This window comes from Schistocerca nitens, unplaced genomic scaffold (assembly GCF_023898315.1).
Source record: "Schistocerca nitens isolate TAMUIC-IGC-003100 unplaced genomic scaffold, iqSchNite1.1 HiC_scaffold_375, whole genome shotgun sequence".
Lineage (NCBI taxonomy): Eukaryota > Metazoa > Arthropoda > Insecta > Orthoptera > Acrididae > Schistocerca > Schistocerca nitens.
In genome coordinates this window covers 6,627,473-6,651,068 of record NW_026045909.1, presented here as the reverse complement: position 1 = coordinate 6,651,068, position 23,596 = coordinate 6,627,473, and the positions used below count along the sequence as shown (strand labels likewise).

At 43.5% G+C, this 23,596-nt stretch overlaps 1 protein-coding gene across 1 annotated transcript in view; it reads left to right on the top strand.

The window, feature by feature from the left end:
* Positions 1-23,596, top strand: part of LOC126229560 (UDP-glucosyltransferase 2-like) — a 143,659-nt gene that overhangs the window by 106,560 nt on the left and 13,503 nt on the right. The window contains exons 5-6 of the mRNA XM_049942327.1: positions 18,975-19,197; positions 19,289-19,508. Coding sequence (XP_049798284.1) covers positions 18,975-19,197; positions 19,289-19,508 — 443 coding nt within the window. The remainder of the gene's footprint in view (positions 1-18,974; positions 19,198-19,288; positions 19,509-23,596) is intronic.

The following is a 23,596-nucleotide window of genomic DNA, read 5'->3' as shown; positions in this document are numbered from 1 at the left end:
TCATACCCCTCGACTCTTATAGCTGCCATCTGGTTTCTGTACAAATTGTAAATAGCCTTTCGCTCCCTTTTCAAATGGCTCTGAGCACTATGGGACTCAACTGCTGTGTTCATCAGTCCCCTAGAACTTAGAACTACTTAAACCTAACTAACCTAAGGACAGCACACACATCCATGCCCGAGGCAGGATTCGAACCTGCGACCGTAGCAGTCGCACGGTTCCGGACTGCGCGCCTAGAACCGCGAGACCACCGCGGCCGGCTCGCTCCCTGTATTTCACCCCTGCCACCTTCAGAATTTGAAAGAGAGTATTCCAGTCAACATTGTCAAAAGCTTTCTCCAAGTCTACAAATGTTAGAAACATAGGTTTGCCTTTTCTTAATCTAGCTTCTAAGATAAGTCGAAGGGTCAGTATTGCCTCACGTGGTCCCATATTTCTACGGAATCCAAACTGATCTTCCCCGAGGTCGGCTTCTACCAGTTTTTCCATTCATCTGTAAAGATTTCACGTTAGTATTTTGCAGCCGTGGCTTATTAAACTGATAGTTCGGTAATTTTCACATCTGTCAACGTCTGCTTTCTATGGGATTGGAATTATTATATTCTTCTCGAAGTCTGAGGGTATTTCGCCCTGTCTCATACATTTTGCTTACCAGATGGTAGAGTTTTGTCAGGACTGGCTCTCCCAAGGCTGTCAGTAATTCTAATGGAATGTTGTCTACTCCCGGGGCCTTGTTCGACTTAGGTCTTTCAGTGCTCCATCAAACTCTTCACGCAGTATGATATCTCCCATTTCATCTTTATCTACATCCTCTTCCCTTTCTATAACATTGCCCTCAAGTACATCGCTCTTGTATAGTCCCTCTATATACTCCTTCCACCTTTCTGCTTTCCCTTCTTTGCTTAGAACTGGGTTTCCATCTGAGCTCATGATATTCATACAAGTGGTTCTCTTTTCTCCAAAGGTCTCTTTAATTTTCCTGTAGGCAGTATATATCTTACCCCTAGTGAGACAAGCCTCTACATCCTTACATTTTTCCTCTAGCCATGCCTGCTTAGCCATTTTGCGCTTCCTGTCGATCTCATTTTGTGACGTTTGTATTCCATTTTGCCTGCTTCATTTACTGCATTTTTATATTTTCTCCTTTCATCAATTAAATTCAATATTTCTTCTGTCATCCAAGGATTTCTACTAGCCCTCGTCTACTTACCTACTTGATCCTCTGCCGCCTTCACTACTTCATCCCTCAAAGCTACCCATTCTTCTTCTACTGTATTTTTCCCCCCATTCCTGTCAATTGTTCCCTTATGCTGTCCCTGAAACTCTGTACAGCCTCTGGCTTAGTCAGATTATCCAGGTCCCATCTCCTTAAATTCCCACCTTTTTGCAGTTTCTTCAGTTTTAATCTACAGTTCATAACCAATAGATTGTGATCAGAGTCCACATCTGCCGCTGAAAATGTCTTACAATTTAGAACCTGGTTCCTAAATCTCTGTCTTACCATTATATAATCTATCTGATACCTTTTAGTATCTCCAGGGTTCTTCCATGTATACAACCTTCTTTTATGATTCTTGAACCAAGTGTTAGCTATAATTAAGTTATGCTCTGTGCAAAATTCTACCAGGGGGCTTCCTCTTTCATTTCTTAGCCCCAATCCATATTCACCTATTACGTTTCTTTCTCTCCCTTTTTCTACTATCGAATTCCAGGCACCCATGACTATTAAATTTTCATCTCCCTTCACTATCTGAATAATTTCTTTTATCTCATCGTACATGTCTTCAATTTCTTCGTCATCTGCAGAGCTAGTTAGCATGTAGACTTCTACTATTGTCGTAGGCGTGGGCTTCTTGTCTAGCTTGGCCACAATAATGCTTTCACTATGTTGTTTGTAGTAGCTTACCCGAGCTCCTACTTTTTTGGTTCAAATGGTTCAAATGGCTCTGAGCACTATGGGACTCAACTGCTGAGGTCATTAGTCCCCTAGAATTTAGAACTAGTGAAACCTAACTAACCTAAGGACATCACACACATCCATGCCCGAGGCAGGATTCGAACCTGCGACCGTAGCGGTCTCGCGGTTCCAGACTGCAGCGCCCAGAACCGCACGGCCACTTCGGCCGGCCCTACTTTTTTATTCATTATTAAACCTACTCCTGCATTACCCCTATTTGATTTTGTATTTATAACCCTGTACTCACCTGACCAAAAGTCATGTTCCTCCTGCCACCGAACTTCACTAATTCCCACTATATCTAACTTTAACCTATCCATTTCCCTTTTTAAATTTTCGAACCTACCTGCCCGATTAAGGGATCTGACATTCCACGCTCCGATCTGTAGAACGCCAATTTTCTTTCTCTTGATAACGACGTCCTCTTGAGTAGTCCCCGCCCGGAAATCCGAATGGGGGACTATTTTACCTCCGGAATATTTTACCCGAGAGGACGCCATCATAATTTATCCATACAGTAAAGCTGCATGCCCTCGGGAAAAATTACGGCTGTAGTTTCCCCTTGCTTTCAGCCGTTCGCAGTACCAGCACAGCAAGGCTGTTTTGGTTAGTGTTACAAGGCCAGATCAGTCAATCATTCAGACTTTTGCCCTGCACCTACTAAAAAGGCTGCTGCCCCTCTTCAGGAACCACACGTTTGTCTGGCCTCTCAGCAGATACCCTCCATTGTGGTTGCAACTACGGTACGGCTATCGCTGAGGCACACAAGCGTCCCCACCAACGGCAAGGTCTATGGTTCATGGGGGGGTCTACAGTATACAATATGAATAGATACATGAATCGAATGGTCGAAGGCTCCTATCACTCGGCAATTGCGGATTTTGAACGCAACACAGACGTTTATAAATGAAAGATTGCGATTAAATAAAATCTGTAGGTACTATCTTAACAACTTTAAATGATGAGTACGATAGTAGAAGTACTTTTGAGAATGTAGTATATTTCTGCAAAACACTTATTGGTGTAGATGGTCCAGCAATTATATAAATCATAACTTGAGTAACAGGGAAACAATAGATTCCTACTGCACGTAATTAGTTATGAACAACAATAAAGCTCGCGAGATATTCACTTCTAAGCGTACACCACGTCTTCACTGTAGAAGCCACGGAAATCTCACAAGTGCACAGGTCAGCACTACGAAATATTTCTACTTGCCGCGACCACGCGTAAACTGCTCCACACTCTCCCAGTCCGTCTATCGACTGTGCGTCCGTCGCGCTGTACTGTCTGCGTCCAGCACTCACTCCCGTGTCCTGTGCCGTACCGTCCAGCACTCCGCACTGCCCGAACTTTCTGTGTTCTCCTCTCCCGAACTTGCTTCCATCCAGTCTCCCCATTCACGAGAGCTGTGATTGGCTAGAGCGTTCGTGCCATGTCTCCTAGCCAACGAACACTCAAAAAGATAATGAAACATATTCGAAATAGTGGATTTACATTTAAATACTTGAAATTAAATAAATATGCCTGCGGCTGGACCATAAATACGTTCTAACACACCTTATTAAATAGATAAACAATTAAATAAACATATATCAAAAGAAAAGAAGCAAAAGGTAGGTCAGGAGCCTAATGTCTCTGTGCTTTTTTAAAATACAGTAAATAATTGACCAGTTTGTTCATCAATAGGATATACCGGATATTAACAAAGACATAGATGAATTAATATATTTATAAGCATGCTGCTACCGTTTTTTCGTGTAAATGTGGAGTCCTTACGGCCTGACGCGATCGATAGTAATCGGCCACTTTTACCTCCAATAACTCATGTACTGTTTAAATTACATGCGTGTAATTCATACCAATTTAGGTTGTTAATGGGCGTCATGAATTGGAAAGACAGTACAATTATCTTTTGTTAATTCTACTTTTTATTTGAACTTCCATTGGGCGATACTGTCGGCTGAAGAGCAAACTACTTCAATGACTCGATACTACTGCCGCGAACCTGGTTGCGTCTAACCTTTTGAGACTGCGAGGTGCCGGGGCTAGCAGTGTATTTAACACTAAATTCGTCTAGAATCATCATATTGAAATGATGCTCTAAGCCCCCCCCCCCCCTTTTTCTAACTCCGACTTTTGCTGTTACACATGGATTAAGAAGAAACGCAAACTGACTGTAATCGACCCTGCAAGTGGAGTAGAAAAGAGTTCACCGGCAATAATTTAATTTGATACAAATTAATTTGATAAAGGAAAGTTTCATTAACGTAGTGAGAAATAAAATGGTTGCTCTACCGATATGCAGAATGAAAGTTCTGTCCAAATTAACAATTTGATTTATTATGACTAAACTCAAAATAATAAACAAAACACATGAAACATTTACAGCACGTCATATTGGACACTCAAATAAATCCTGTGAAGGTGAAGTTGTCCATAAACTAGCTTGTGACATTTATGACCATGTGGTATGTGGAGTCAATTCCTTGCAACTCAAATCTTAAGAGAAACACCCAGCCAACTCAACATTAATTGCTGCTAGAGTAGTGAGAACTCAGACAGTGAACACCCAAGACAGAACCACGTTAGAAAATACGGGAACAGGCGCGCTCTGCTGAGCTCTGATTGTCACATAGCAAAATTCCCTAATCTGCCGGTGCTGAGGACATACATTACCAAGCTGTCTTCTTAACTGCACGTACACGATCTGGCGTACTGGAGGCGATGGCTGGTTGCTTCGACGTCCCGTCATGGTGGTGATGATGATGATGATGTCGCGAGTATAGCCCGAAACAAATTATCCTGGTCTGGTTGTTCCAGCCTAAAGACTTCCTAGCAATACAAATGCGCCTCTGAGTGAGGAAGAAGGCTCGCCACACAATCACTGCCGGTATAGTGATTGATTTTAACAAGCGAAGTCATTCAGTAACTCCGATACAGTCAACTTCAGCCAAAACTGCTCAAGACGGACAACACATGCCGCTTGTACGCAGAACGCTCAATTGACAACTGTACTCGGAAAGTTACGTTTAAGTCGAAACTTCAGCAACTTCGTCAAACAGTTACAATTAAATGAAAGTATATTAGACAGCCAACGGAAGGCAGATTGTCCAGAGCAGCGAGAGCTCAGTTTTGTAACCTGCTTTGACCGAAAGGCGAGAGCCGACTCCACCAAGAGCACCCGTACAAGCCGAACACAGAACATTACCGCCCCCACAACAGTGGCCGTGGTTAAACGTGTCAATCAGCAACTCAAAAGCCGGTGAAAAATTCCACTCTATTGCCGAAGCACTGCTATTCCACCAATGGAGATACTTGGCTCCAATTTCTGCGCCGATTTTGCTACGTCACGGACCTATCCCCTGGGCAAGCCAATAACAGTTATGATTTTGCAGAAAACGCGGGAGTTTGCAAGACAAGGCTGCCTGGGAACACAAGTCATTCCCACACTTCGTGTTAGCCTGTCAGAAAGTGTTTTCACTAAGTTTCTGCGAAGTAACGGAATCTCTGACCCCAGCCGCTCCTTCACGTCCCTGTGGGCGTGTCGGCCCCGCTCTTATGACAATGTCGGCGTCTGGACAGCATCCACTCGACTCTCTCACACCCGTCGGCATAACCCTTTCTAGATCAGCAGAACCCTCCTGTCACCGGACCACCCGGGTGACGAGAGATGCTGCGTGGGAAGTCCGCGTGTGAAGGAATAGCAACTTTTCACCGCATGCAGTTAGAGAGGAAAATATTCATATCTCCTGAGTTCTCAATACTAGCCTTGTAATGACCATACTCGGCTATACTTTCCCAAATCGAATTACTCAGAGTAAGATATAAATATGAGAGGGGACAAGTCACTGCGTGCATTGTAAAGGCATTTCACCTCTCAAGACGACACAGCGCTCTTTGTGCCTTCGGTCCCAGCATTTAGGCCTGACACACGTTGGGACACAGGCGACGCAGTACAAGGTAGCGCAGCGCAGGTGAAGCAACGAGAAACAGTGTCGCCGAGGGTTGGGAAACAGCTTCTTAGCCGGTGTCGCACAGTATTTATTTGTGAAGCTATGGTTAAGCTCTAGAATCCTAATTGATAGTCGGATTCTGATGAGGAAATGGACTCTGATGTAACTGTGCAGTGCCATCAAAAAGTTTCAGACATATAAATAAATCTGTCAGCAAATACGGGTTGCATTGCATTCTTTCGAGCAACAACCACAAGGTGACACTACAGATATTATCGACAACGAACGAAGACGCCAATGTAGCGGATGGAAGTCACGCGTCGTAATATTGCGCATTTCATTCTTTCGTAAACATGTCGTTTTCCCAAGACCAAGAACTTTTCATTGTTTAACAGTGTTTTTCCAGATGTTCGTATGCATGATTTTCGTGGGAAATATTCCTACACCGCAATGTTGAACAATTCCCGTTTCCGGGAACGTAGATCAGTTGCAGACGAGAAGAGAAGCGGGAGACCGGCCTTTTTGGCGAACGCTAGAGATGAGGGACGTGATGCTGCGTTCGCGCGTATCATATTCCTAGTGCGCAGAAACTAAAGGCGTCGGATAAAGAAAAGCATCTTGCCTACTCTAGGGGCCACCCTCTGCCGGGCTGGAGACCACTACTAATTCGTCAGGATGCGGACCGAGGACATGCGCTGCGTCCTAAGACGCAATGAAACAGTATTAAAAATTATTTCATTTATTACTGAAAATAAAAGTCGTTGCTGCCTCTTCTGCGTGAAATGGTGACTACGTAATCCGGAGGAGAATTCACTGAATACAACAGCAGACTCACAACTGTCGAGGTCGCTGTATCGGCTCGGAGTGGAAGTAGATGTCACCGCACCCTGATGCGACGATTTTTCCGACCGCTGGAGAGGTAGGCACCCCAGTCCGTAACTCTGCTTGGAGGTGGCGGTGACCAGGATGTGTATATTTTGATTCCTACGTCGTTTCTTGGAGTACCCAGTCCCTTCCAGATCACTGCTCGCGTGTCCCTACAGGTGGACCGCGTTGTCGGATGCCGTGTGGACGTGCTAATTGCTGAACCTGGCCCGCCAGTACGGTAGGCCTTCAGACGCGCGCAGAGACGAAGCTTAGGGCAGAGCTTCTGCTCCGGAACGGTGCCATGTTGGTGGATCCTCGGACCCCATCAGACGTGGCTTCGGATCACTGATCGCCTCGGAGGGCAGCTAGAGCAAGACCTTTACTGGGTCAATCTCACACTCTAGACGTTACCATGCCACAGCCAGAGAACAGAGTGTGAATGGCGTTAACCTGGTCGATCCTACTTACTGAATGCCAAAAGCTAATGGGTGTGGAGTATTTATATAGTCGAGGAGAGGCTGTGCTCTGCGACGTCATTCGCAATGACAGAATTGTTTCTGCACTTCCTTAGTCAAATGGTTCAAATGGCTCTGAGCACTATGTGACTTAACTTCTGAGGTCATCAGTCCCCTAGAACTTAGAACTACTTAAACCTAACTAAGGACATCATACAAACCCATACCCGAGGCAGGATCCGAACCTGCGACCGTAGAGGTCGCGCGCTTCCAGACTGTAGCGCCTAGAACCGCTCGGCCACCCCGGCCGGCACTTCCTTAGTCTTCAGCGGTCTTCATTTCCGCTACATTTGCTTAACGAATTTATTACAGTGTCTTCACAGCGTAGTCAAACTCCTGCTAGACGTTGCTGCTTCCTACCTAGTGTCCCCTGTGTAATGTTGCGGAAGTAACGAAGGCGGTTCAGTTTGCGTTGCTGTAACCATTTTCTGGTGAGTTGCTCACTGTTTCCCTTAAGAGTGACAAGGTGGCTGTCTTCTACCTGACGCAGTAACGGCTTTGAAACGTTTACGCTTCTCAGCTGGCAGCTGGCGACACTTCTACGCCAGCTGTTAAAAAAATTGTCGGATGACACTATTGTACGGTGTACACTATACCTCAAATATCGAAATAGCGTTCAGTAGTGTAGTCCACATCTGTTGAGATGTGAACAGGACCACTTGTTGACATCCATGGACTCGCAGAACTGGACCGTGTTTTCTTCACTGACAAGGCGTGGTTTCAACTTGGTTGATATATGAATATTCAAAACACAAGAATACTGTCAGAAAATGCACATCTGTTTCACGAAAACAGCTTGCACTGTCAGAAAATTGGAGGGTGGAGTGACGTATCGCGCTGTTGAATGGTGAGCCCCATACTCCGCAAGCCACCTGACGGTGTGTGGCGGTTAATTCGCTTTGATATCAGAGATCGATATGTTTCACTAACTTTCTTCCATTTGGATCGGTGTCACTTCCACGAGGTTCGTCGTACAGAACCATGAACGGTCGAACTGCATCAATAAACTGCTCCACCGTTTTCAATCCAAAATACCTGGCAGGCGTGCAGTAAGCTGCTTCTCGAATATTGCGTGGCGCAGGCGGAAACAGGCAAGTTACTGTCTTGTCCTGCTCTGCTCTCGCTGTTGCACAGACACCTATGAGTCTTACAAAAATGCGCTGCGCTCGAGATCCACCTGCAGTTTATTTGAAATACCTTTAATATGAGCCTCCACTAATAACGTAGAATCCCAAATCTAAAACTCCCGTCGAAATCTTTATCCAGGGTTGCAGGTCCAAAAGCCCATTTTATCACTGAAGTGATCTTTGCTTCATATACATCAAACAAAAACGTCGAGTAAGGTTTGTCTGTTATTGTTCAGTATAAAAATATAACACCAGTACAACACACTGAAATATTTCGCAGCGTTAGTGTTGCCACGGTTACTCTGGTCAAAAGCAGCACAGCGTCATCATGAAAACGGACACGTCCATGAAAGCGTCTGCTTGCCATACTCTTCGATATCATGTCAAGACTCTCCCCAGAACTGCTACTATTTCTTTTGTTCTAATGGTTTGTGGCGTCATTCCAGGCAAGCCCTACGTCAGAATTACGATGTGTTTTATGAGTAAAGTTAAGTTTAATATAATTTTAAGCAATGTTGACGGCCAATTTTACAGATAATTCACGGCATTCAAATGACGTTGGGAATCCCTCAGAAACTGCCTGTTCTGTTCGTATGTAAATCGTTTTTATAATATATTGATTGAACCGGGACGAAAAGCAGGCTAGAAGAGCTAATGATGTACAAAAACAAATCAGTAGGCAAGTACCAAAATAAAAATCAAACAGAACGTTAACGCGATGTATATCAAGCTATCCCATTTGATAACGGTATTACGAAACTGGTACTAGATTTCGTACAGGTAAAATTTTACACAAGTTATGTATGTTTTAATTAATTAACAGTAATTAAAACATCTTCTTTTAGGAAGAATTAGATATCAGCGTCGATGGATTTTAGCCTTATGCTCCGACGAAACCTGTTGACTGCTTCAACGGGCTTTTATCAAAAAATATCCAATTAAGAGGAGCTCACTTTGAAAATAACATTGCACACGCATTTGTAACACGTCGCCTCAAAAGACGTACAAAATACATGTAACGGCAGCAGCATTAATTTAAAAGAAAAATACTTATAACTAATCGTGGCCGCGCGAGGTTAGCCGAGCGGTCTGGGCGCTGCAGTCATGGACTGTGCGGCTGGTCCCGGCGGATGTTCGAGTCCTCCCTCGGGCATGGGAGTGTGTTTTTGTCCTTAGGATAATTTAGATTAAGTAGTGTGTAAGCTTAGGGACTGATGACCTTAGCAGCTAAGTCCCATAAGATTTTCACACACATTTGAATATTTTTTTGGACTAATGGTGGGTCAACAAAACTATGCTGAAAGTTAATAGTCCACTACCAGCAATTTTATCCACGTACAAAAGAAAAAGAAAGGGAAAGAAAGAAAATAATTTTGTAATGAAATAAACAATTTAAAATTTGAACTGCTGCTTAACAGTTGTCACGTTGACAGCATAAGTCTTGTGTTTAAAAGCTAAGCAGCTTATCTGTTCTTTGTTGGAGAGGCGCTGAGAAGACGGCGGTGGCTTGCGATGTTTCATATGAGGTTATTACAGCAACTCCGTTTGTCATATTTCCACGGCAAAGTATGCTGGTTATGTCTTTTCTCTGTTACGTCGCCAAGTCATCCACAATGGCGTTTAACAGGCCTCTGGCTAAGTATAGGCTACATAATTGTTTTAGCATATACACATCTATTACTCGTTATACGCACCAAATTCTTGTTTCACAAGGGGAGGCCGCCAATTGTGAAATTCAGATTCAATTGATACTGCGCATAATAAAAGCTCATGGCCAGAGGTGTAATGTGGCAAAGCACCAAGATGCACTTCTCAGCCGTTGTCGAGAAAATCAACAGTTAAAATAAACCGTTGCTGTGAAATACTCTCTACGATTACCCCTTCTCTACAGCGTTGTGGCGCAGCGGTACGCGCTCGGGTTCATAATCCAAAGGTCGCCGGACCGAATCTCGTGCCATGCAACTTTTTTTTTTAGTATTTTTTTGTAATTCAAATGTGTATACACACACACACACACACACACACACACACACACACACACATATATATATATATATATATATATATATATATATAATTCCCGGCAATCAGTTGCAATAATTATGCATATAATAAGTTGTTGAAAGTCGTTTGTCGTGGAAAACTGGCGACTTCGAACATCATTATGTTTTCTGCAAACAAAGTTGTGTTTCACAAATGTTATTAATTGTCTTCATAATGTTAACCACATATAGTTAGCGGAAGACGTAGAAACGATATTCCGAAACGAATACGTATAGCGTAAGTCAAACGTTCGAATTAGAATAGAAACCCCACGAACACAAATTTGCTGTGTCAGGTATGAAATATAAACTCCGTTACTCGCTCGTTACACTTGAAGGACAGACGTTGAATGGGCCGAAACGAGCCGCCGCATAACAGCGTAGTTGCGTGCTAACTTCGAAAGAAGGTAGATGCGGTCCCTAGCGCAACTTATAACATCGCTGAAAATCAGTGCGGACGTGAGAGCTTTGGTACACCCTGTTAAGCAAACGGAAAAATGGAGGCGGTACAATTGGAGAGCGATCCGCCTTCACCAACATGCATAAGCAATTCATTAATAGTTTATGTATATATATATATATATATATATATATATATATATATATATATATATATATATATTTGAATTACAATAAGCTAATAATAAAAAAAAAATGTTGCATGGCGTGAGATTCGATCCGGCGACCTTCGGATTATGAACCCCAGCGTGTACCGCTGCGCCACGACGCTGTAGTAAATACTTCATCGTAGAGAGTATTTCACGGCAACGGTTTCTTTAACTCGATTTTCTCGACAACGGCTGAGAAGTGCATCTTGGTGCTTTGCCACATTACACCTCTGGCCATGAGCTTTTATTATGCGCAGTATGAATCGAATCTGAATTTCACAATTGGCGGCCTCCCCTTGTCAGTACTTTATACACCGCTCGTGAAAATTTTCTACCGCGATAAAATTGCTCGCCACGTTTGCAAATGACTATCACTATCGCGATCGCGTATTCACAGACAGTAAAACAGTTCTTACACCTGACACGCAGCTGTAATTAAGTTTACTGTGACAGTTACGGATGTTCGTTAAGAAGACAAGTACATTAGTTTTATGGAGCCTCGGCTCTCGCGATGCGTTAAATATAAAAACAGTTTCACTCACATTGTAGCAATACTATAACGTGTACTCGCGAAAGCATTGTCAGTACCGGTTAAGACACAGTCCGTTTAGTAATACTCAAACCGTACGAGCGTTCTGTTCATAATGATCACTTCAGTTTTTAATACGGAATGCGAAGGTAATCCCAATCGTCAGTAGGTAAGTTTCCTGATTCGCTGTCTCGGCAAGTTTTTGTATCTCAAATCAACAACTCGCGTCCCTCCATATTACCTCACACACTCTCACTAACTATCGCTACTCCATACTTTCGTTATCGCTCTCTGTGCATTCATGTCTACAATTTACATAGTAATTCTTCACATCACAGTAAATATTATATATGCAGATAATATAAACAAAAGAAATTAAAGTCTTTTCATATTCAAGTAATAATAAGAAAACATACGCTGATCAGCCATAACAGTATGACCACCGACCTACTACCGATATAACCCGTCCACGCAACAGCAGCGTCACCTGGCGGGGAATGACTGCTAATCACGCAAACGCACTGTGCGTGTAGTATTCGTGAGCGTGCTGTCCGCGTGTAGGTTGGAGAAGGCGCGCGATCTATATGAGTTTGACCGAGGGCAGATTGTAACGGTCCGGAGGCTCGTCACAAGCATTTCGGGAACTGCACGACTGCGTGCTCGAGGAGAGCTGTGGTGAGTGTCTTCGACACGTGGAGAAACCACGTCCAGACGTCGGGGGGTTGGGCGGCCACCCTTCATTACAGGTTTCGGACGTCATCGGCTGAGCAGGCTGGTAAAACAGGAAAGGCGGTGAACCGTGGCGGAACTAACATTAGACTTTAATGCTAGGCAGAGAATAAGTGAGACTGAAAACACAGTGCCCCGAACACTCCTAAAGATGGGCCTCCGCAGCTGACGATCCACACATGTGCCAATGTCAACACCACGACACGGGCAACTAAGATTGAAACGGGCATGTAATCATCAGCATTCGACGTGGGCGCAGTGATAGAGCGTTGCATGGTCTGATGAATCCCGATACCTTCTTCATCATGCCGACGGGAGGGCGCGAATTTGACGTCTTCCAAGGGATTAGCTCCATGCCAGCTATACTGGACAAGCTGGCGCGGCTCCGCTATGTTCTGGGAAACATTCGCGAGGGCATCCATGAGTCCAGTGGAGCTCGTGCAAGGCACCATGATAACCAAGGAGTATCGTACACTAGCTGCAGACTATCACACACACCCTTTTAAGACGATCATGATTTACGACGGCAGTGGCATTTTTCATCAAAATAATGCGCCAGGTCACGAGGCCAGTAGTGTGATGGTATGGTTCGAGGAACACAGTGGCGACTTACAATTGATGTGCTGGCTCCAAAACTCGCCAGATCTTAACCCGATGGAACACACCTGGATGTGGTTGAACGTGATGTCAGAGCTTATTGCCCCCGTCCCCAGTATTGACGGTAATTAGGTGACGTGTGTGCAGATGTGACGCCAGTTCTCTACCAAGGCCTCATTGCTCCCATGCCACTAAGTGTTGACGCTATTATCCGTCCAGAGGTGGAGATACGGGCTATTAGGAAGGTGGTCATAATGTTCTGGCTGAACAGTGTATTTAGCCATTACTGAAAAGGAAATAAATTCCAGCTATATTTTAACGTCATTTCCAAGCATAGTTGTGCTATACTATCAAAGATTTGAATACATAGTCTAAGAAAGCGAAAGAAATGATAGAAAACAGAGAAAAAAGTTACCAATCACTAATGGCTATATCTTCACAAGCGATATGTGCAAGCAAAAGAGGAGCATTGTATCAAGATATATAAACGCATACTTAGTAATTGTCACGTTGACAGCGTAAGTCTTCTATTTTATTTTACTTATTTATATTTTTTGTTTATTTATTCAACCTGGCAAGATTAGGACCATCTGGTCATCTTTTATATCTAACCAGGCGTTCTATATATTTAACGTTGCACATGTTACGATACGCACGTTATACTATATTTATAAATGAAACATCCCAACAGCAAAGATAAAATAAACACACACTTCGTACTCGTTCATAGCAAGCACAACAAAGTTTTAATTATGAGTTCTAGCAGCGACAGGCACTAGTGAAAGGGGTGGAAGAAGGAGAGAAAGAGAAGTGATAATACTCAGTTAATGAATACAAGGAATAAGAAAGTGGCTTGACTCGTAGAAAAAGGGAAAGAGATAAAAGGGTAACTGGGAAAAGACAGAAGCTTTGGCTTTGCTATTTGGCAGAGGGAAAGTTGGTAATATACGTTAATTTTTGGTGAAACGCTATGAGGGTGGCAGAGCGAAGTGCTTCAACTTCTTAAATGCAACAGGATGCTGAATTGTGCGCAGAGTGCAAGGAAACTTGCTCCAGTGGCGAATAGCAACAACAAATAGTTTGCGAATATTTTTGTTTTATGAATACATAGAACTAAGATACTAGACAAGTGGGACCTTGTGTTTCGATTGAGATGAAAGGAATTTAAGCTATGATGCGTGCTACTGGGAGCCATTGAAGCTGACGATGGCGTATAGTGAACGTGTCTGAGCACAATTTATCTATTATGGACTGTAGATTAAAACCGAAGAAATTGCAGAAGAGCAAGTAGTTAAGGAGATGGGACCTGGGTAAGCTGAAACAACAAGAGGTTGTAGAGAAGATCAGAGGAAGCTTTAGACAACGTTTGACAAGAACAGGGGAAATGGAATGCAGTAGAAGACGAATGGGTAGTCAGGAGAAATGGTATAGTGAAAGCAACACGGGATGAAATAGGTAAAGAGACAAGGCCTTGTAGAAATCCTTGAATATAATTGGAGATATTGAATGAAGTTGATGAAAGAAGAAAATATAAAAATGCAGCAAATGAAGAAGACGAAAAGCAATACAAAATTCTAAAAAAAATGGGACTGACCGTAAGTGCAAAATGGCTAAAGAGAAATGACTAGAGGACAAATGAAAGGATTTAGAAGCACATTTTATTAGGCGAAAGACAGATATCGCCTACAGGAAAATTAATGACACCTTTGGAGAAAAGAGAAGCACCTGTATGACTATCAAGATCTCAGATGGAAAACCAGTATCAAGTAAAGAAGGGAAAGCAGAAAGGGGAAAGAGTATATAAAGGGTCTACGCAAGTCGGATGAAATTGAAGGCAAATTTATAGAAGGATAAGAGGACATAGCTGAAGATGAGCTGGGAATTTATACTGCGAGAAGAATTTGACAGAACATTCAAAGACATAAGTCGAAACAAGGCCCAGGGAGTACACGATATTCCGTCATAACTAGTGATAGCCTCGGGAGAGCCAGCGATGACAAAACTATTCCACTTGGTGTGCAAGATGTATGAGGCAGACAGACGAAATACCCTCAGACTTCAAGAAGAATGTAATAATCCCAGTTTCATAGAGAGCAGGTGTTGACTTTTGTTTGTATTACCAAACTTTCAGTTTAATAAGTCATGGTTGCAAAATTCCAACACGAAATCCTTACAGAAGAATGGAAAAACTTGTAGAAGCTGACCTTGGGTGATGATCAGTTTCGATCCCGGAGAGATGTAGTAACAGAAGAGGCAATACTAACCCAACGACTTATTTTAGAAGATAGCATTTTGATACGCAGGCTAAACCCTCTGGGCAGAACAAGTGATTAGGATTGTGGGAGGGACCAAATAAACTTGGGGTCAGTTTCACCCTAAAATTCTAGTTTATTGTAATTTAATAACACATTTACAACCAAAATGGCACATAGCTGAACAAACGGCTGAAGGCCACGATTAAATTTCAAAATTTTAAAATATATTACCATAAGCCTTAAATTTTAATTAGCTGAAACCGGACTAAAAGAAAAGACAACACAATGGCAATAACCTTTTAGCAAATATCCACTTGCCAGAATTCAAACTTTCTTACATAAAACACAGTAAAACCAAGAATTTTTCTTTTATCATTGACTATAATAGATTATAAACAGACAATTAAACACCGGTGAGAAAGACAGTAAAGACAAAAGCACTCAGAAGCCTCCAGGGGGTCGGTCTGCCCTCGTTCACTTAGATGATACAGGTGGGACACGTGGTGAGCCCAACTACACTTGATCCGTCGGAACCTAACCAAAGGACAGCCACGGACCGACCGACAAACGACTTCCTTGCCACCAATCGGTACACGAGAATTCGAATACAAAATGTTACGGGCATGATTATCCACAATCAAATATGTATTTGTATTAAGCTGTCAAACTACACACCGTGTTGGACAGCGACAACAGGTGAGGAAAGGACACTGCCTGAAATTACGTCGGTGGCCAGGCCAGGTAACCGGAACACTAACGGCCACAAGGCAGAAAATTCCGTTGGTGCACTTGAATTGTAGTCAACCAATATTGTTAATTCCACCGCATGGCGGCTAAATTTCAGCAATACAAACATTCGGTATCGCTCACAGGAAAAACTCCAACAGCGAACCACCGAAACGAACCACACAACGTGAATGGACGTGGCTTGGGTAGTTGAAACCACTACTCAACTTTGACGTCCTGGATCGGTGCACCACGAACCTCGTAGCGATCGGACAGCTCCACACACGCTCCGACACTGCGCAGAGACCGGCAGCGGACACAGCCGACTGCACTGTGCGGAGATAACTTCTAGTCGTCAATGAAAATGACACCAACTACACACACAACCTGACAAACACTTGCACGAAGACCTGAACGATACCTAACAGTAACTAAGCATGCACGAAGACAAATCGGGAGTCGATGGGCGCGCGCGCGCGCACACACACACAAACACACACAGGCGACTCATGAACGATCGGCGAGCCAAAACGCGTCGTCCGGTAGGACGACCGACCGACGATCCACCAAGACCGTGGCCCGGCTCAAGTAATGCGTGGCGGCAAAGGTCAGGCGAGCCATGTCGACGCAGACCTCACTGCTCCAACCCGCCTGCACTAAAGTGCGCGTCATTTATGACCGGCCGAGTTTAGGTTCGTTCTGCGCATCTGACGTTACAAAACACAGTCAGCCAATGAACAGAGAACGACGTTGCCAGAGCCCAACTGCAGTGCAGAGGACGGACGAGTGTCTTCAGTTTTAGAAACGTTCAGTCATAAATAAAGTAATTGAGGAAAAGCAATGTCTTGATAGCAGACTTTCTTTTATAGAAAGTTTGGAAAAAGCAGTCTTTATACCAATTGTTTCATATTCTATTAATTAATTAAACCAAACAAGCAAAAAGCCACCTAATTCAGGTGATAGCAAGGAAAGGTGTTTGTATCGTTCTCACTAACCGCTTTTTTGCAATAAAGAACAGCGGTAATTGTCATTTCCTATTGTACTCCGACGAAACGTGGGTAATTCATAGTCATACCAACAGTGTTTGTCGATATTTTGCGTCATATTTTAAAGTCCTCCGGGAGATACATAGCATGATGAGCTACGTTAGTGCAATGGTTAAAGTCTATGGCTGCTAAGCGAAAGGTTCTGAGTTCAAACCTTGTTTGGTGCTTGATGTTTTTTTTTTTTTTTTACTTTAAAAACAATATCGAAGTGTCTTACTTCATGAATTTTATTCGTTTGAATGTAATTTTTTGAAATTTCTAGTGGCAACTAAAATCGACCATATGGAAAGTATACGCTGTGGACTTTTACCTCTGCAAACTCTTCAAAATTTCGTGCAATGGTTTACTACATCTAATGCTGCACAATAACTGCGTTGAACATCGAAACAAAATTAAGTCATTTATGGGGAGAAGGTATCAGTCAAGAAGATGTGTAAAAATCAAATTTTTGGGCCAAATAGTTTTTATGAAATCGAATGATAAAGTGTGTCAAAGCAGTCGAAACACCATGTGTGTGCACAGGCGAGCAATGCAACGATGAGAAAATCGCGCACATCGCGGAATGCGGGGAGCACGTCTCTGTAGCAGCGAAAGGGTTAATGCGCCCGTGGTGCCTTTACTTCATAAGCTGCACGCTCCCCCCTAAACGTAAGTTTGCGAACTATACTATGGCGCTGCTTCTCTTGGCGCGTACAACTGGCAACGCAGCGATCTCCCGCGTCTGGGCGGGCATGCGCGAACCGCCAAGATAAAAGAATGGAACTATAGTACCGCATTGCAACTCCTCGACTGGCAGGTCCGCCGTGCGCTCCAGACGCGTTCCAACTGACTGGCACCCCAAACTCGCGACCCGAACTCGCTTACGACAGACAAGACAAGACAAGTAATAGCAGTCGAGCATAGATACTAGCAGAGGGGATATATCGCTATGCGCTGCCAGCGCCGGTCAGAGTGAGGCAAATCAGCAACTCAGTGACAGTAGTAATTTAATTTAACGTAGTGAGGTGGAATTTAACCTAGTGAGGTACGTTAAAAACAGGGTGTAAAATACATAATGGTGTGAACACGAGCCACGCACGGCTCACACTTGTACTCTTTGCGAAAGCTTTTGACACTGTCGACTCGATTGCTCTCTTTGATATTCTGAAGGTAGCAGGGGTAAAATACAGGGAGCGAAATGCGATTCACGATTTGTACAGAAACCAGATGGCAGTTAGAACAAAGGACGTAGAAGAGGAGTTGAATGGAATGGACAATGTCTTGAAAGGAGGACAGAAGATGAACATCAACAAAAGCAAAATAAGGCTAATGGGATGTAGTCGACTTATACCAGATGATGTTGAGGGAATTAGAAAACGGGACACTTAAAGTACTAGATGAGTTATGCTACTTGGGCTATTTGATGGCCTACGTAGACAGGATATAAAAATTAGGCTGGCAATGGCAAGAAAAGCGTTTCTGGAGAAGGGAAATTTGTTAACATAGGATATACATTTAAGTGTTAGGAAGTTTGTTCTGAAGGAATTTATATGGAGTGTAGCCGTGCATGGAAGTGAAACATGGACGATAAACAGGATAGACGAGATGAGCAGAGAAGCTTCTGAATTGTGGCACTACTGAAGAATGTTGAAGACACAATGAGTAGATCGCGTAACTGATGAGGGGATACTAAACAGAACTCTGAAGACAAGAATTTACTGACACAAATTGACTAAAAGAAGGGACCCGTTGATAGGACACATTCTGAGACATCAAGGGATCACCAATTTCGTGTTGGAGGGAAGCGTGGTGGTGCAAGACGTAGAGGGAATCCAAGAGATGAATATAGCTAGGAGATTCATCAGGATGAAGTTAGCACTAGTTATTCGAAGATGAAGAGGCTTGCATTGACTAGAACAACATGGAGAGCTGCATCAAATCAGTTTTCAGACTAAATACATAAGAAAGAAATCGTTCTTCTATTTAAGTTCCTTCTTATTACCGTAAGTAAATGCCTTAAAAATATTTTCTTTTCAAACAGGAAATCCAGAAATTCTTAGACGGAGCGGACAATGGCTTCATATATTTCAGTTTAGGATCGAACATGAGAAGTATTTTCCTCTCTAAAGAGATAAGAGATGCATTCCTGTACGCTTTCTCTAAACTTCCGCAAAGAATACTGTGGAAGTTTGAGGAGGTTGACCTCCCCGGAAAACCAGAGAACGTGATGGTGTCGAAGTGGCTACCGCAACAGGACGTACTAGGTACGAGTGGTGAACAGACTTCAGTAGTACATGACGATGTCGTTACTAAGTTGTAAGTTGTTTGTAAATTGAAAGGAAATTTCTGTTTCAGCTCATCGTAACATCCGGCTGTTCATCACACAGGGAGGTCTACAGAGCTTCAACGAGGCGGCGTACTTTGGTGTTCCTCTCCTAGGGATACCGTGTTTCGCTGATCAGCCCTACAATATTGCCAAGATGGTTAGCGCCGGAATAGGAGAGAAAATGGAACTGGGCGAAATAAACAAAGAATCACTTCTCGGAGTAATACGACGCCTTCTTGACACTCCGAGGTCAGTTCCTAAGCTCTGTAAGTTGTACATATAATGAGTGAAAAAAAAGTTTCGGTTTGAAGGCCTTAAACTCTAGAATCTTTATACCTATCAGGCAAAATCGTCCTGAGCATTGAGACAATCATCCTACCGACGCACCAGGTTGAAGATAGCCGTTTGGTAGAACACCGTCTCCTGCTGCGAGAGGAATTCCGTAACTGCCTGCTGCACAGTCTCGTCCGATAGAAATCTTCGGCCCTCCAAGGCCATATTTAAGGGATCGAAGCTATGATAATTGCGAGGGGATAGGTCAGGATTATAGAGTGGGTGTTCGAGTTTCACCCACTTGAGTCGGCGTAGCTGCGTTGCAACATTTGCCTTATGGGGACGTGCGTCATGAAGCAACAGCACCTGTCGCAAAACTTCACAACGGCTGTTTCCGACAGACGTGCTGTCCCAACGTATTCTTCATTCTCCGACGTATGTTTACCGGCACTTGTCGTTCGGGAGCCAAGAAAAGATTAATAGCACGTTGGTCCTGCTTGGACAACGTGACCATAGTTCATGCTTCCGCATTTACGGCACGCAAGTCAGAAATTCACGAATGCCACACTAATCCCTTACCCACACGTCAGTGCTGATATACCGGGTGATCAAAAAGTCAGTATAAATTTGAAAACTGAATAAATCACGGAATAATGTAGATAGAGAGGTACAAATTGACACACGTGCTTGGAATGACATTGGGTTTTATTAGAACCGAAAAAAACAAAGTTCACAAAATGTCCGACAGATGGAGCTGGACATCAAAACGTCAGTGACTGCGCATGACAATCATGTATAAAAGGAGCTGTAATGAGAGAGAGAATATCTCCCTCCCTTCTTCCGGCCTCCCTCATCTCCTAGCGCCTGGCAGATCCTCTGTTTTGATCATCGTCAGTGTGCCACATCAGTGTTGTGTTTAGTGCTGTTTCTCTTGTGCGTCAAGAGGTGTGATTTTAATTGTGTACTGCCTTGAGTTTCGCCGTCAGTGTTTGTTATGTGCTACGCCATCCGTCGATACCTTTTTTGCTCAAGTCATACTGTGCCTTGTGTTCTTTTAGTTGTCGCAGTGTGTGGCTTTTTGTGTGTGCTACTTTTAAACAGTTTTTTATCTCCATTTTACAGTCACCCCGTTTTTTGTCTATTGCCTTCCATGATGTTCCCCCTTTTTTTTATATCTATGTTCACCATATTCTCTCCTTTGTTATAGTTAAATGTCTTCTGTTGTTTGTTCTATGTCTTTCGGATGAAGAGCAGCACATATGCTGCTGCCAGCCCGCCCCGATGGGGAATTGAAATACAATAAAGAAGGAAAAAAAAGAGAGAGAATCAGATGCGCCAGCAGTCGCAGCATGTTGTTACCTGAAAAGGCGCTTTTAGTGAAGCTGTATTATCAGAACGTGCTAGTTCGGTGTTACGATCCTATCGCCATAGGAAGGGGATCCGAACGGGTCAAGGTCCGTTGACAAATGCAGCTGTGGCGAGAATGATTTCGAACTTCGAAGCCACGGGCTGTTTAGACGATAGACCCCGTAGTGGCCGACCGAGCACAAGGCGTAATGCTGCTGAAATAGTTCAGGAAGAAATGGAGACTGTAGCGGGTTCGTCTGTGCACGGGGAAGCCAGCGCTCGTGCAGTCGCACGTCGCACCGGCATTCCATACACTACTATTTAGTTGGCACTTAGGCGTACTCTCCGATGCTATCCGTACAAAATCCATCGGCATCATGGACTGTTACCTGGCGATTTAGTGAAGCGGAGGGCATTTGCGGTGTGGGCGTTTCAAAAGATGGCGGAAGATGACGATTGGTTGAGTAACGTGTTGTGGACCGACGAAGCTCATTTCATACTCCGAGGGTATGTCAACACCCACAACTGCAGAATTTGGGCTACCGAAAATCCTAGAATTGTCGTGGAAACTCCGTTGCACGATGAGAAAGTCACGGTATGGGTTGGATTTACCACATCTACCATTATCGGGCCTTTTTTCTTCGAGGAAATTCGTGATTCTGGTTTTGTAACTGCTACCGTGAGAGGTACGTCGATATGTTACAGAATCGCATCATCCCCAGCCTGGCTAATAAACACCTGCTGGAACGTACGATGTTTATGCAGGATGGCGCTCCACCCCATATTGCTAGACGCGTGAAAGATCTCTTGCGCGCGTCGTTTGGTGATGATCGTGTGCTCAGCCGCCACTTTCGTCATGCTTGGCCTCCCAGGTCCCCAGACCTCAGTCCGTGCGATTATTGGCTTTGAGGTTACCTGAAGTCGCAAGTGTATCGTGATCGACCGACACCTCTAGGGATGCTGAAAGACAACATCCGACGCCAATATCTCACCATAACTCCGGACATGCTTTACAGTGCTGTTCACAACATTATTCCTCGACTACAGCTATTGTTGAGGAATGATGGTGGACATATTGAGAATTTCCTGTAAAGAACATCTTTGCTTTGTCTTACTTTGTTATGTTAATTATTGCTATTCTGATCATCTGTCGGACATTTTTTGAACTTTTGTATTTTTTTTTTTTTGGTTCTAATAAAACCCCATGTCATTCCAAGCATGTGTGTCAAATTGTACCTCTCTATCTACGTTATTCCGTGATTTATTCAGTTTTCAAATTTATACTGACTTTTTGATCACCTGGTACATGCATCGGAGTCGCGCTGAGTTGCATATACGCTGCAGCCATGCTCTCAAACGGAGACTTTTTGATCGTATGTTATAGATCACACGTAAGCAAGTGTTCTGCTTTAGTCCTTTTTACCATAATCATTAAGTAATTACGCAGAGTACCTCTTAACCTATTGATAATTCCTCCGGTAATTTTCGTCACATAGATTATGGGTCAATCAACAAAAACAAAAAAAAGACTAAGATAATTTAATATTACATGAACTGTAAAGCGGTGACCAGCAGTGTGTGTGGAGAAAAAAAAAAAACTGAGCGCTATGAGACTTAACATCTGAGGCCGTCAGTCCCCTAGAAATTAGAACTACTTAAACCTAACTAACCTAAGGACATCACACACATCCACGTCCGAGGCAGGATTCGAACCTGCGACCGTAGCGGTTGCGCGGTTCTGAACTGAAGCGCCTAGAACCGCTCGGCCACATCGGCCGGCACCAGTAGTGTCTTCACGTTTCAGTATTGATGTATGGACTTATAGGACTACAGTCATCGACTTTGAAAATGAACTAGTGCACACATCAAACGTTCTTCTGTACTTTCATCTATGCCTAGTCTGCAGTTTTGTGATTCTCTAAGTTTTTCGAATTTTCTTCCATTTGTTTACATTAAATTGTTTGAGTATATGACCTGATCTTCCGTGTTAGCTAATGTGGAAGAGCTATAGCTCTCGCAGCAAATTTTTGAATTCATTTGATTCCTTTTTTCAGACCGATGTGATGTTTCTAAACATCCAGTAGTGCCTATAATAGTTGCAAGATGATATTGTCTGCAGATTCCGCTGTTGTGCACAAATATTACAATATGAACCGTAGATTGCTGGGTAAGATGATCGTACAAGTATACAGAGATGAAGAGACTGGTGCTGATTAGAAAGAACTGAAAGGTATCAAAACGACACGAGAAACTAGTGACAATTAAAAAATATAAGCATAAACTAACAAAGATGAGTGGAAGCTGAATCATTGAGATGCAGACATATTACTGGTTGGCCGGCCGCTGTGGCCGAGCAGTTCTAGGTGCTTCAGTCCGGAGCCGCGCTACTGCTGCGGTCGCAGGTTCGAATCCTGTCTCGGGCATGGATGTGTGTGATGTCCTTAGGTTAGTTAGGTTTAAGTAGTTCTAAAGTCTAGGGGACTGATGACCTCAGATGTTAAGTCCCATAGTGCTCAGAGCCATTTGAACCATTTGGAAAGGAAATAACGAAGAAAATAGAAAAGTCTGTTCGAAGGGATCAGCGTGTGGCCCAGAGTTTTGGGATGTAGCATTGCAGCCGAGACTACAGAAGTTACATGACGGCGGTAACGTAAGCGGAGACGACGTGTTATTTGTTGCAAGAGATGACTCTAGCAGAATTGTAGAAGACAAATGTA